The sequence below is a fragment of the Orcinus orca genome, chromosome 3 (assembly GCF_937001465.1).
Source record: "Orcinus orca chromosome 3, mOrcOrc1.1, whole genome shotgun sequence".
Classification (NCBI taxonomy): Eukaryota; Metazoa; Chordata; class Mammalia; order Artiodactyla; family Delphinidae; genus Orcinus; species Orcinus orca.
The window spans coordinates 152,829,232-152,844,473 of NC_064561.1; the positions used below are offsets into that span (position 1 = coordinate 152,829,232).

General features: G+C 42.0%; 1 protein-coding gene across 9 annotated transcripts in view; it reads left to right on the top strand.

Annotated features, from left to right (window-relative positions):
* The window catches only part of DAB2 (DAB adaptor protein 2), a 52,735-nt gene extending 37,731 nt beyond the window's left edge, over positions 1–15,004 (top strand). For 2 of the 9 annotated variants that reach the window (XM_033421224.1, XM_033421220.2), the window contains 6 exons: positions 2,795–3,448; positions 4,414–4,573; positions 9,238–9,870; positions 10,957–11,066; positions 13,291–13,326; positions 14,638–15,004. In XM_033421224.1, the coding sequence (XP_033277115.1) occupies positions 2,795–3,448; positions 4,414–4,573; positions 9,238–9,870; positions 10,957–11,066; positions 13,291–13,326; positions 14,638–14,700 (1,656 nt within the window). In that variant the 3' untranslated portion in view covers positions 14,701–15,004. Of the gene's footprint in view, positions 1–2,794; positions 3,449–4,413; positions 4,574–9,237; positions 9,871–10,956; positions 11,067–11,671; positions 11,743–13,290 lie in introns of all 9 variants that reach the window. The other 7 variants (XM_004265973.3, XM_049708181.1, XM_033421221.2 and 4 more) reach the window with 6 other exon arrangements.
* The last annotated feature ends 238 nt before the right edge of the window (positions 15,005–15,242 follow it).

Consider the following 15,242-nt stretch of genomic DNA (forward strand, 5'->3'; position numbering starts at 1 on the left):
TCTCACATCAGTTGCTCTGGAAGAGATGAAGAAAGGCAGAAATCTAAATTAGCTAGACCTTATTAGTGGTTCCCTAACCCAGCTACCCTTCCCCCAACATTTATACAAAATAGTTTTCTGCATTTCAAGTAAAGCTCATGTTGCAAACTAAGTAACATACCTTAGAATGTAATTTTTTTCGCCAAACCACTTGAACAATATTCTTCCATACTGTATCTCAAAAAAAAAAGGAAAGAAAAAAAGACCAAAAAGACATGATCTCTAACTTTAAAAACTTGACCATTTGAAAGCATAGTTATTATGAAAAGAACATAAAGTGTGGTTTCCCCATTAAATCCGGTATGGGGATGGGTATCAGGGCACAAAGCACAGTGTCATATATACGTAAGATGCCATGGGTGGGCACAGGTGAAGTTGAAATAGAAGGATCAATGGGAAAAAGCTTTGTAAAGAACCTGAACTTGAGTTGGGTCTTTGAAGTATGTAGGAAAATAGAGTAGTAGTTAGGCTAAAAGTAAACGAGGTCTCCTGGTGGGTCATTTTGAAAGTCTGGCTAATGGAGATTATTTTAATACTGGGGAGTAGCAGGAAGTCACTGAAGGCTTTGAGTAGGGAGGTCCAGGATTTGGTAGGCTGGAATGGTTAGGCAAGATGAGCTACCTGCAGAAGAGCTAGTCTAGAACTTTGTATTTTAAACCTTGTCTGTGCAGACACACCTTCTTGGTTGCCTGCTTGACCCTCTTACTGGAGCCCCTTAACAGCAGGGACTATATTTCATGCTCAGTTCTTGTCTCTCAGGTGCTTACATGACGGCCAAGTGGATGCAGTGTTTACAGTACAGCAGAGAATTAAAGAAATGCTGGCCAAGGGGGTGGACGAGAAGTCTTACATCTTTCAGTTGTAGTCTATGAATCAGACTCTTAATCTTGGATTAACAACGACCTCAACCTGAGGAGAGCCTTATACATTTTACTTATAGGGTGACTATTCAGAAGTCTAACATTGTGGTTCCTGTTTGGTGTCCTAAGGACTTCTTCTGAAGTAAATGAAGGAGAACTCTACCAGCTGTGAACACCCAACTGTTCTAACCCAGAGGTGGCTCATAATAAATGAATAAATATTACAATCACAAGCTTTCGTAATACATTTTGTCCTACCTTTTGATTGTTAAAGACCCCTGCATTAAGAAGCCTTCCAATCAATTTCTTTGATTTTTTTTTAAGTTTTTTGTTTTGTTTTGTTTTGTTTTTTAATTACAAGTTCTCTCTTCTGACAAGTTCTTCTGGTTATAAAGAGAAAAGCTGGCTTTTAAAAATTGTGCCTTTATACCTAACAGTGAAGGAAGCCAAAATATAGAATACCAATTAGGTCTGATTTAGGACCTAAACTTTTAAAAATTTTGTTCTTTTCTCTTAAAGCTGAGGAGACCTATTCAGTCTCCCTTTTTATTTACTAGTTTGAGAATTTTATATTCCCTTGAGATCGTCTTGATCATTGTCCCAATGACCAAAATATTTAATAATCTGCCCAGGATAATACTAGAAAACTAACTTCCATTTCAGCTCGACAGTTTTTATTGTTTATATTCTTCTGTGGCTAGCATAGTTAAGTATTTAATTGATCAAAGTCAATCAGAAGGAAGGTCTGTCAGTATGATAGCTATATCCCAGGGTGAATCCTAATTAGTTGTGTCATTGCCCTGAATAAAGACATGTCAGATTTATCAAATTTGCTGTTTTTATGCTGAGAAGAATGTCATATCTGACAATTGAGAATCCAAATAATTAACATAACTGAAAAATGATAGGGAAGGAATAGAATTTGTAGAGTTATTCATTTAGTATGTCTTTCAAATTAACTCTTAAACCCATATCTCCACCTTATACATAAATTAAAGATTAGATTATACATAAATTAAAGGTGACTTCAACATTAGTTGAATTTATCCACTAAGTAGAGGAGACTCCTGTCATGACACAGGCAACACTAAACTATATTATGAAAAAAGGTACAACTATGAGAGGTTAATGTGATATATTATGTTAGATTATATCAGTATTTTGAGTATCATGGTCTTAGAAGGACATAGACAAAAGAGTACGTCCAGAGGAGAGACTAGGATGATGAGAATGAGAGATCCAACTTGGCTACACCTTCAAAAAGATCCTTAAGTATTTAAAGAGGCATACCTGGCAGGCTGTGATGTGAGGGGAAAATCTTTGCCCCCCTAGAGGAAAGACCAATTGTAGGGAAATATATTTGACCTTAAACTTTATTATAACTAGAATTATAAGATATGACTATATTAGGCAATGAATTCACTCATTTAGAGAGGTGATATTAGGTGACTCTGGGGGTACAATAGGAATGTACATCATGTAGGAAGAGGGGCTAGGCCATTTTCCTTCAAGCTCAATATGCTTAGATAGTCACTTAGAGTGACTCGAAATCAATTCCCTTTAAGACTGTCAAAGGCATGAATTGAAACAATGATGATTATGAACTCAGCCAGTCTGAAAGGGTGAGGGGAGACATGTGAAGTAAACAACAGTAAGATTTCACTGAATGAAGGGCCAATGAAGTTGAGACTTAAAAGGGCCTGGGAGGGGCAGGGAGGACCTATTCTACAACTAGTAAGTGCACTCAGGGACACGATGGGAGGAGGTAATAGTCAACCAGTAAGACTGAAATCGAATGGAAATTTTGATAATCTTAGTCATCTTATGTAGCTTTCTCATTTAAAGTCACAACATGGACTAACATTTTCTTTTTTTTTTCTTTCCAAATGTGATAGGAAAGCAAAGATATCCTGTTAGTGGATCTAAACTCTGAAATCGACACCAATCAGAATTCTTTACGAGAAAATCTATTCTTAACAAATGGCATCGCCTCCTGCTCTCTTCCTCGACCAAAGCCTCAGGCATCTTTCTTGCCTGAAAATGCCTTTTCTGCCAATCTCAACTTCTTTCCCACCCCTAATCCTGATCCTTTCCGTGACGATCCTTTTGCACAGCCAGACCAATCGGCACCCTCTTCGTCTGATTCTCTCAAATCTCCAGATCAGAAGAAAGAGAATTTGACTAGCTCGTCTACCCCTCTGAGTAACGGGCCCCTGAATGGGGATGTTGATTACTTTGGTCAGCAATTTGACCAAATCTCTAACCGGACTGGCAAACAGGAAGCTCAGGCAGGCCTGTGGCCCTTATCAAGTACGCAAACACAGCCAGCAGTGAGAACTCACAATGGGGTATCTGAAAGAGAACAGAACGGCTTCCATATCAAATCCTCCCCGAACCCTTTTGTGGGAAGCCCTCCCAAAGGACTGCCCGTACCGAATGGCGTAAAGCAGGACTTGGAAAGCTCTGTCCAGTCCTTACCACATGACTCCATAGCCATTATCCCACCTCCACAAAGTACCAAACCAGGAAGAGGCAGAAGGACTGCTAAGGTGAATTGTCTCCACATATCCATTGGCAGAATGCATGTTCGGTACCAAAGGGTGGTGTGATGCAAGCTCTCTTTCCTGCTGCTATTGTAGTTTCCTGTGTGGCTGTAACATAGGAGGTGGGATAAGGCGCATCGTTCTCCAGGAATACTTTCCTCTAACTGTCACCCTTTTTAAGCTTCTCACTCGGCAGTGTTTGTCACACCCTGCTTTCCGTTTGCATGTCGTCACATATTATTAACTAAACACAAGTTTTTCCATTTTTAATGCTGCTATGCTTCTGTACCTCCGGTAAGTTTGATCATCATGTTCTGGGAGGGGAGGGGAAGGGTTCCTGTGATTCCCTTTGTACCTTCCCCGTACTAACACACGCCTCCACACACCCCGGCATATGGCATTCATGTCCAAGGTGGTGGTCTAAAATTCTCGAGTTTGTCTCCTCTGATTAATGACTGAACAATCCATTGTCTTAAAAGAAACATATATTTACTATTTCCACTTCCTTCAAAAGCAATTTAAAATGGGGTTTATATAAGTTTCATTTTAAAAATCGCATTGGAATATGCTGGCCTAATGATTAAACTACTGTATCATCTTTATGCAGAATGATTTAAATCCAGAAGAAGGATCAGAATATTTAGGCTACTTACTTACAGTTGCCCTTTCTCTCCCAGCTTCAAGCTTTTAGCTGATAAGGAGACCAGACAGAATCAAACGTGTAAATGAGCAAAATAGATTTCACTTTGTAGGTCCTCCATTGCGTCAGTCACCAGGACCCAATATTCTGTCCATTGCCAGGATCCGTGTCTTTTTTTTTGTCTTTTGGAGTTTGTTATAATAATTTATCAATAATGGGGAAAAGTTTCTCTTTTTGTGTTCGCAAATTTGAGGTACAGAGTAGGAAACAGAATAGAGCTGGATTTCACTGTTCCTGAGTAACTGCTCTGTGTCCCTCTCTGCCCTGTCAGTCTCCAGCAAAAGACTTACTTGCATCAGACATCTTTGCTCCTCTCGTCTCAGAACCTCCAGGCCAGACATCTCCAGGACAACCTGCAACCGTACAGACCAAGCCCCTGGACCTCTTCAAAACAAGTGCTGCTGCCCCAGTAGGGCCCCTTGGGGGTCTAGGTAGGTGTGTAGAGATGGAGTTAGGTTTGGCTCTGTTATTTTCACTCCTAAGATGGTAATTCATAGGAGGGAGCACTTCATATCCATAGGGGTTCCTGGGGCATAAGATTTGAGCATCCTAGGGAGCCTTTCTCCCACTTTTACTTCTCTACAACCCACCCCTATTAGGTACTCTTGACCTGTAACTGGAATTTGACTCCTTGAATTGGCATGTGAGAAGAAATCCATTTTTAGTATTGCACTTACCTGAACCAACCGGTCATGGCTTACTGAAGACAGTTGGAAGGGATTCTGAAGCCCAGACCAGCATCATCGGAGAAACAGGGTTGAGATGAGAGAGCCTTGTCTATCATCTCTATTTGAAGAAGTAGCAACATGCATGGCTTCCATGCAATTTGCCATTACTAGATTGAAGTGCTATCCCCTATTTAACCTCTTGGTTAAAGGAAGGGATATACACCCCAAGAGGGCTATAAGTTAAATCTGAAGCAAGTGTGAGTACTTGAATGAAAGTGCCGGGTTCTGAGCCCAGCTCTGTTTCTAGGCGTATGGTGGGTGTGAGACAGGCATCTATCCTGATCAGTCTCTGAATAGTTCAGCCTTAGCAGCTCCTTGCTGGTATTTTGGCTAGTTGGGTGCCTTAGTAGAGTTAGTAAGTCCACAGTATAGAAGTCTGAAGTTGAAGAGAACACAGAAATAAGGGAAGAGATGGAATTTTATCAGATACCTGAGAGGTGATGCTGCTGTCATTCAAAAATGTGTCACCAGCTCTGCAAGCCACTGGGCCACTCTGTGGCAGGACGTTGGGGAAGGCCACTTGGCCGAGGGCTGGCCCTGCTACTCGTTGCCTGAAGCCTCCAGTTCTTTCCTGCCTCCATGGAACAGTCTTCAGAAACCCCGACAATGGTCTTTGCTCTCCTGCTGGGGCTTCTCTTTGTTTTTCTACTTCTTATCTCCTCTACAAGCTCCAAATAGACTCTGTCTTGGGAGGGGGCTGGGGGGGGGGGGGGGCTATGGGTGAAGAGAGACTCTCCCCTATTTTGTAAAATCTGACCAGGGATCTTGGCTTTCTCTGCCTCCTGCTGAGTCAATCATCAGGACTCTTTTTTTTCCTGCTGTTTTCCGCCAAAGGAAAATATTTTGGTTCTGTCATCTTAAATCCGCGCCATCCTATCTGGAGCGTGGTAGCAACAGGAGGGTTGGTTCCCACCTGCTGAGTGGCTGAAATCCCTGCAGGTGTGAGAAGCCCACTTGTTCCAGGTCTCTGCTTGGCGTTTACACCATCAGGAGACTCTCCCCAAGCACTTCATATCTCTTGGGGTCTTCCCCTTTCTGCATCCCTTTCTCCTCCACCCTCAAGTGGAGCTGGTTGGTGCCTTCCCTGCGGAAGGATAGAGAGCTTGTATGCAGTGCCTGCGACTAGGTCACATCGCAGAGCTTTGTAGTTTCATATCAATGCCCCGAAGCATTTTTACAGCCGATATTTAACAAGTCAGCCTGAAAATACAGCCGGACCCTATAACTGTTAATTTATTCAGACGAAGTGTAGCTTTTTGGCTAGGTGCCCCTGTTGAGGCCTTGGGGTATACAACTGCAGAATACTGATGATCCTTCCCAGTTTGGACATGGGACTCAAACTGAGCCCTACAGTATAGCCCCTGTCCACTAGCAGGGACCCTCCGCCAAGCCATGGAAGGTTGTAGGTCTGGCTTCCGCTGGACCCAGCTGGGGGACCGTTTCCTCTGGAGAACTGGGGGTGGGGAAAGGGCATTGTAGAAAGCTGAGCCTTTGGCTTTGACTAGCTGCCCTGCGCTTTAATCTAGCATCTAAAGGTTAATAAAACTAACTTTTTATACCCACACTTTCTTTTTCCTTACCTTTCTCCAGCAGGGCCTTAAATATCTTGGAAACGTGATGCATGGGATCTGGTAGACGGGAATGAAGGCTGGCCTAAGTATACACTGGGAAAGCCTTTAGTTCCTCTCAAATGTATTTTTCTCTTTTACCGCCACTCCCACTAATACCATCTAGGACTAAAGCCACACATTTTCCTAAGGGAAGGCAAGTCATCCAACATGAAAGATGGTAAAATTCTATCCAATTTTTGCACATCCAATTGGTGTAAATTATTAGTGAGTGACTCTAGCTTCAGTTAATAAAATGTAAGTAATTTGTTTTAAAATGCCAGCAATAACTTTGTTCAAACTCAAGCCACTTCTAGAAGCCTGTATTATAGGATCTAAGAGAACTGTTCCCTTGATTGGTTGTGAAAGGAATACAGGCATACCTCATTTTATTGCACTTCCTTTTATTGTACCTTGGAGATATTGAGTTTTTTACAAATTGATGGTCTGTGGCAACCTTGAGTCGAGCAAGTCTATCAGCGCCATTTCTCCAACAGCATTTGTTCACTTCGTGTCTCTGTATGACATTTTGGTAATTCCTGCAATATTTCAAACTTTTTTACTATTATTATATTGCTATGGTGATCTGTGATTGATGATCTTTGATGTTACTATTGCAAAAAGATTATGACTTGCTGAAGGCTCAGGTGATGGTTAGCATTTTTTAACAATAAAGTATTTTTAAATTAAGGTATGTACATTGTTTTTTTAGACATAATGCTACTGCACATTTACTAGACTACAGTATAGTGTAAACATAACTTTTATATGGGCTGGGAAACCAAAAAATTTGTGTGACTCACTTTATTGCCATATTCCTTTTATGGCAGTGGTCTGGAACCAAACCTGCAATATCTCTGAGGTCTGCCTGTATGTATACTCTTGAGTGTACATGAAGTCTCATTTCGGTATATGTCAAATAAGTATTTGGATTAACATGCTAATAAAAAATATAGTTCTGTTCCTTGATGCCAAGGAGACAGAACAGGAGGATAGGGTGCTGGATTTGGAGGTGGTATGCCTGAGTTTTAGTCTCTTTCACAGACTGTGACCCTCTCAATTGTAATAATATTCTTGTGCCCAGTTTCCTCACCCCAAAAATAAGCATGTTGATTTAGTAAGATGACCCACCTCTGAAACCCAGCAGCCTTCGTGAGCACACCTTGTGTTCACGGCCAGATGGCTGTTGTTCCTGATGACGGTTGAGTCAAGTAACACCAGGCTCCAGTCCCAAGAACATTCAAGATACAACATCTTACCATATCAGCCCCTGAACGTTGTTTTAATAATATTTCTCACTCTGGAAACAAAAACATTCCTAACCCAGGTTTGAAGGCCTTCTCCTACTTTGGTTAGAAAACTTTCATAACTCAAGAATGCTCTGCTCCAAAGCTCAAAGCAAGTAGGTTTTGAGAGCAGAGTGTCGTTTGTGAATGGGTATGAGGCTGAATTTTGGTTTTCTGTTAGTGGTGACAGTTTAACTGGGTCATTAATACACTTGGGAAGAGGCAGAAGAGAAAATGTGCTACGTATTAGAACAAGATGCAGGGAATGAGCTTCTCAAGAAGAGGAGGGCGCACACTGGCGAGACCTAGATTTTAGTGATTTAATGAATTACAAATCAACGATGGCAAGGGTGCAGGTGATAGAGCCGTTTCCCCACAAAGAGCAGATGCCTGCAGACGGGCAGTTAGTCACATTGCAAGGGTTGTTTTTTTTTGTTTGTGTTTTTGCTTCACTTTATCTCGTCTCCCTCTCTTCCTCTTCCTCTTTTAAATACTCTGTTCTAACTTCTGGCAAAGTTTAGTGAGTGACACATGGCAGGAAGCACTTTTATTTGAAACAGCTCTCCTAGGAAAACTAGCCTTTTCTCCATTTTTGTATATAAAAGTCTAAAGCTATCTTGGCATCAACCAAATTTTATCATCCTTTTATGTAGCTGTGTCCACCTTGGCAGCATTTAAAAGCAAGGAAGCTTTGAAATGGTTTCTTCGGGATGTAAACATGTTAAAGCCTAATGCACATGCCTGATAGCTAGTCTCCATAAGACCTCAGACATGAGCCAGTGGCCCAATGAAAACATTAAATCAGTTTCTCAAGAGTATCTGATGGATTATATATATATATTTTTTCGGTACGCAGAAAAAATAATGTTGTGGCCTCTCCCGTGGCGGAGCACAGGCTCTGGACGCGCGGGCTCAGCGGCCATGGCTCACGGGCCCAGCCGCTCCGCAGCATGTGGGATCTTCCCGGACCGGGGCACGAACCCGTGTTCCCTGCATCGGCAGGCGGACTCTCAACCACCGCGCCACCAGGGAAGCCCTGATGGATTATATTAATTTACTTCATAACAAGCATGGTTTCTATATGTAAATGTATTTACTCAATACGTAGGTTCATGCTATTGACAGGCTCTGTTCTAGCTGTTTGAATGACGTCAGTGTACGTACGAGAAGGGCTCATTTTCTTTTTTATGACTGGGTACTTATGGACTGTATTATCTATCTAATGAGGAAAGTAAAAAAGGTGTGGAAGAAAGAAAGGGCTTCGAAATGCAACCAGCATTTAAATGCTTGCTACAGCTACTTCGTCTTTGGAATGAAATAATCTAATAAAAGCCATGTCAGCCTCAAGGCTTAATAAAGTTTGGCATGTAGATGCTCTCTAAAAATGCTCTCCGGAGAGCTGACTCTCTGAAACTCAAGGATCCTCTTCAGGCTAGTTTCCTGATAAGTCCTTTATCCCATTTCCCTCCTTCAGGTGGTGTGCCAGTTATATCTGCTCAGACAGGACCATGGAACCCAGCGCCCTTAGTCTTTAGTCAATCCACTACAATGGTCCCGGGCACTATGATGGCTGGTCAGCCTTCAGGATTCAGTCAGCCAATCGTCTTTACCACAAGCCCAGCTGTTCCAGGTTGGAACCAGCCTTCATCCTTTGCAGCCTCAGCTTCACCTCCAGCCCCTGTAGTCTGGGGCCCGTCAGCATCCGTGACACCCAATACTTGGTCATCAACCAGCCCGCTGGGGAATCCTTTTCAGAGCAATGTTTTTCCAGCTCCTACTGTGTCAGCCCAGCCCCCTTCTATGCTCTCCTCTCTCCTGGTCACTCCTCCTCAGCCACCTCCCAGAACTGGTCCTCCGAAGGACGTCTCCAGCGATGCCTTCGTTGCCTTGGACCCACTTGGGGACAAAGAAGTGAAGGAAGTGAAAGAAATGTTTAAGGACTTCCAACTGCGGCAGCCACCTACTCTGCCAGCAAGGAAAGGAGAGCAGAATTCCGCTGGGACTTCAAGTGCCTTCTCCAACTACTTCAACAACAAAGTTGGCATTCCTCAGGAGAATGCAGACCATGATGACTTTGACGCTAATCAACTGTTGAGAAAAATCAATGGTAAGCTACCTACTTCTCTGTCAGCTGTACCAACAAGTATTCCACTGCCATATGGGCCCACAGAGTCCCTCAGAAGAACCCTCTCCCGACCCACCAATAGCTTTACTCTTGCTTTTTTTGCCTAGCAGGGGTTATGGAGACAACTTAACCATTTACCTTACGGAGTTAACTTTACCTTAGTTAGCTGTTTCGAAGGGCTGGCCCAATGCTGCCCTCTTGTGACAATTCTTAAAAGGGCTGCCAGGAGCTATTGAAATTCAATGGGTCATGGCACCTGGAGGCTGTATGTGTGATAAGGACTCATTTTTTCATGAGTAGGTATGTATGGACTGCACTACCCATCTAATGAGGAAAGTTAAAAAGGTGTGGTAGAACGAAAGCGCTTCAAAACGCAGCCAGTATTTCAATGCTCGCTGTACTGTATTAGTGATTTAATCTCTCGGAGCTTTTACTTCTGTGTTGGCCTCAAGGCTTGGTGAAGGTTTGCCATGTAGGCGGGCCTCCCACTGTTGTGGCCTTTCCCGTTGCGGAGCACAGGCACCGGACGCGCAGGCGCAGCGGCCATGGCCCACGGGCCCAGCCGCTCCACGGCACGCGGGATCCTCCCGGACCGGGGCACGAACCCCTGTCCCCTGCATCGGCAGGCGGACTCTCAACCACTGCGCCACCAGGGAAGCCCCATGTAGGTACTTTTAAGTGAGGGAATTCTGAATCTCTTCCACTTCAAGCAAATATGCATGGCTTCATCTTCCAAGAAGGGATGAATTTGCCTGTAATAATCACTGGGAGTCTTGGTATTTGGTGGTGATTTTTGTTCCATTGATGTCAATTTCAAAAGTATGGAACTTAGGACTTCCTTGGTGGCTCAGTGGTTGAGAGTCCGCCTGCCGATGCAGGGGACACGGGTTCGTGCCCCCGGTCCGGGAAGATCCCGCATGCCGTGGAGCGGCTGGGCCCGTGAGCCATGGCCCCTGAGCCTGTGCGTTCGGAGCAAGTATGGAACTTAATTTCTAAGATAGCCTGACTGGAGAACTTGTGCATGTATTTGGGGAAAGCTTGTCTACTGACTACTTTTTCACCTTCTAGAACTACCAAAGCCAGCTCCCAGACAAGGTGCCCTGCCAGTTTCCAAATCTGCTGACAATGCATTTGAGAACCCCTTCTCTAAAGATTCTTTCCGTTCATCACCAGCGTCTGTAAGTATCAACTATTAGAAGATGATGTTCCAAAGTACACGCCACATAGAGTTACCACCTCCTGAATTAACGTTGCTTGTATCTTTGACAGTAAAGGACATTTGAATACGATTGATCATTGAGGACCATCGCAGTGTAAACCTCAACTCAAACTGGGGAAAGATTATTTTTGCAGGAACTACTCTCCTGAACTTGAGAAACAAATAACATATAGAAAAGTCCTTTGTATCTCACTTAACCTAGCTCAGGAAAGCACTTTGAAAGAAAATTGAGCCAAAATAGTATCTTTAAAATTTTTTCAAAGATTTAAGTTCCTAATTTCCCACCCATAATTACTTAGCTCATAAAAATAATATTTTGCATTGGGAGGCAAACATAATTCTGAAACTTGGTTTTGATGTAAATAATACACACACACACACACACACACACACACACACACACATCACAGGCAGGCAAACACAAGTCATCATAGACCCACATACAATATCTGATTAGTCTGTGACCTAAGTGATTTTTTTTAAAGGGATCTGAGAAGTCTTAATTATAGTTGTTTTCTTACAATTGTAATTATGGTTATTGACTAGATGGTTTTATCTCCGTAGATGGCTTCTCCTCAATCCACATCTTCTGATGTATATAGGGATCCATTTGGAAATCCTTTTGCCTAACTTCTGTAAGTAGAAGATCCTCCTAAGCTTAGGTTTGGTGAAAAAGGGTGGCATGGGGGTAAGGGTGAAATTTTAATTTTAGAATCGGAAAGAAGTTAAATCTCTGTAATGGAGAAGTAAAAGATATGGAACACTATACTTAACTAGTTTAGTAATGAATAGGCTGGACATCTGTGAATAGAGTTCTCATACATATGAAAAACAGTACTATACTCATATGGATATGACTTTCTGTCATCCTGTGTTTTTGATATTTCACTTCTGTATGGGAGTAAAGCTCAATATAACACATAGCCTTCTAGATTTTTGACCTTCACATTGAAGTGATTGCAAAGCTTCCTAGTAATTACTCAGTTTTCTATAGAAGCTTCAAAATCTGGGGACCTTCTGAAGCCACCAAACAGGTCAGCCAAACAGATCATGATCACACTTCTGCCTCCCAAATCAATACATATTTCTTTGTGAGGGGCCTCAGATTAGTCTGAACTAGTCTGGCGATGTTAAATCCCAAAGTGGTGACAGCTGCCGGTACCTCCTTCAAAAGTATTATGAGCTCACATGAGTCTGCTGGTGGGTTTCATCCTCGGTCAGTTATTGTGTGTAACCACCTTAGACTGAGACCCGGGAAGGCGAAAGGGGGAGGGCTGTTTTTCTTTCTCAACAGCGAGTGGAAGCAACTTTAATCTTAAAAGGTTGAAGTTAGTGGAGGAGAGACTTATCTGCATTTTGAAAGGGGTGAACAACAGGAAGAATGAAAAGAACCCAAACCCATTTTTTTTTCAGTCTTGCCCCGTTCAAGTGAGACTACCAAACTGTCTTGACCCACGTAGAACTGAATTCTTTTAAATAGATAAATATCTTAAATCTGAGATCAACAATAAGATTTGAGTTTTTTTGCAATTTGGATTAGCCCCCCTCACTCCACTTCTGTAATTACAGTATTTCTGAAAGTGCTTTTCCGTAAAATCAGCTTCAGAGAACCGAGTGAGATTACTGAAAAGACAAATTCCCGGGCCCCAGCCCTAAGGAATCCCCCTCGGTGCTGAGGAAAAGCTTCATTTTAACAAGCGTCCAGATGGTTTCTAATGTTAATAAAGCAGTGTAATATATGGAAGATGTTGAAGGGCTAGAAGTCTTGACAGACTCATTATTGCTTCCTCTCCAGGGGAGGCACACACGGACAATAGAAAGGAACAAACCGCACTGAAAATCTAGGAGGATTGTTTGTGCTAAATTGAATTGACTATAGAGTTCTCTTTGGAGGCCCTTTCTTCTTTACGTCGTGAAGGAAGGATAATTTTGGTCAACCTGCTAAATATATAGGTTGAGGGGTAGGGGGGACAATTGCCATGGGAGAAAATAGCTAACATTATTAAGCACTTGTGTTAATCACTTTATTACAGATTCTACATCGACTATTCTATCCAATCCTCTTGAATCGGTCCTAGGAGATACTATGACTGACGTTTTAAAATAATGACTTAATATTTAATACATTGATAGTCAATCCAAAATTTCTAACCATGGGTTTTTTCTTCTCCACACTTTTCTAGGAACTTGGCATGCTGACTGTCCAGAGGAACAAAAAGGTTGGCCTTAGTAGTCAAGGACAAAGCTAATAAGCAGACAAGTCCTGACCTCTGCCCTTGTTCTAGCTTTGACATATTATCTGTTGCCCTATTTCTTGCTGCCTCTTCCACTTGTAGAATGCCTTCCACTTTCTGTTTAGCTAAACTGAATCTATGGATTTAAATAAATTAAGAACCTAAACTCTCTAGCTTAAATGTAAATGAAGTAGTTTCCCTCCTTGAACCCTTGTTTATTGTGTCCCTAGAACCTTCTAGAACACTGTGCTGTGTACCCTCTGGCTGGGCAATGCAGCCACCACAACCCCTCAGATCATACTGTTTTGAATAAATTTTAAAATCCTTACGGTTCAGAGTGTTTCGGGGTTCTGTTTCAGAGCATAAAAACCTAAAGATTGTGGTAGAACAAGGCACCTTCTTAAACCTTGCTTCAGACCATCACTTACAGAGTATTTTTAAAGTAAAATAAAGTAAAAGTTCGGTTTCTCTCTGGGGACTTTGAACACACCTAAGAACGTTTTTAAAGATATAACTTCTCTTTCTGAACATTATTCTTCTCTCATGGGCAAGATTGTCCTTTCTCCAATCTCTTGCTAGCTATTGCAAATGAGGGAAAATCATTTTTCATCTCTCCTCTTCTTTTCCCTCTGATTCTCTCTTCAGTCATTTTTACTCCTGGGTTTATATAACATTACCTCTCTTTCACAAACAACAGAGTTTTATGGGGCAAAAAAAATCTAATGATTCACAGATCTGAAGCCTCTCTGCATTCTCAGTAATCTCTAATCCCAGTAACTAGAATTGCAAATGGGCACAACCTTTATCCTTTCTATGGAATAGGAGGCCATCCTCCTGAGCTGAAGTTCCGGAAGAGCAGTTCATGTTGAAGAAAAATTGAACTCAACTCAGCAAAGAAGGACCATGTTCTGAAGAGAAACACATCACAAAGTGAAATGTGATAGTGCCAAACGTATTAGGTGCTTATTTGGGGTAACGCCAGGCCTTTATCAAGTAACTGGAAAGCTTTCTTGAAGCCACACAGTCTCACAGTTAGTAGGATGATAAATGGGAGAAGAAATCTGCAGTGTTATCATTAAAAATCTAACGCCTGCAATATTTTTCTCCTCATAACCTTGGAAACCTTTCCAGTTCATTTTCAGTCCTATTGTCAGCACAGTTCAAAGGGTTTGTTCTTGCCATATGAGTTTTGTTTTGTTTTGTTTTGTTTATGTTGGGTTTTTTAATGTTGTCTCTTGACCCCTAGTGCTCAGGTTCTTGTGGGTGTTAATCAACCACATACAATGTTATCTTTAGGTGGAAGAAGAGGATGACTGCTCAGGATCTAAACGAGATGGTGGCCTCCTGAACCTCTACTGATTAGCTCCAAGTAGTCCGAGCTAAAGTCCTGTGGCTTTACGTTGAATGATAATAGCTGATCACGTATGGCATCATTTTCCATCTGACTTCCCACTCAGTCATTGTCAACACAGACTTGAAATAGTATTTTATATGTCCAAATACCTAAATGTGCTAACTGGAGGCAACTATTTCTAGGGAATTGAATTTTTGAAAGTGATGGACAGCCACACAATTGTTTTGTACATACTTATTTTCTTGTGCACTTTTCTGTATGCAAAGAAAGCTATAAATTTACTCATTTCAATAAACTGGAATGGCAGAATCTCATGTGTCATCATCAGTTCATTTGACCCCTGCTTTCGGTTGATGTAGTAGAGTCAAGGTACAGCGTACACCAGGGTAAGGTCAGCAAATGTTAGTTATAATAGATTCTGGATTGTCACAAGAATGAAAAAGTGGAAATCCATGAAATAGGACCACAGGTAAATTACTGTCTCATGACTTTCAAGCTTCTATTTTCTCTCTCAGACCTATACATAGTCCTTCCCTGGGAGTTTAAT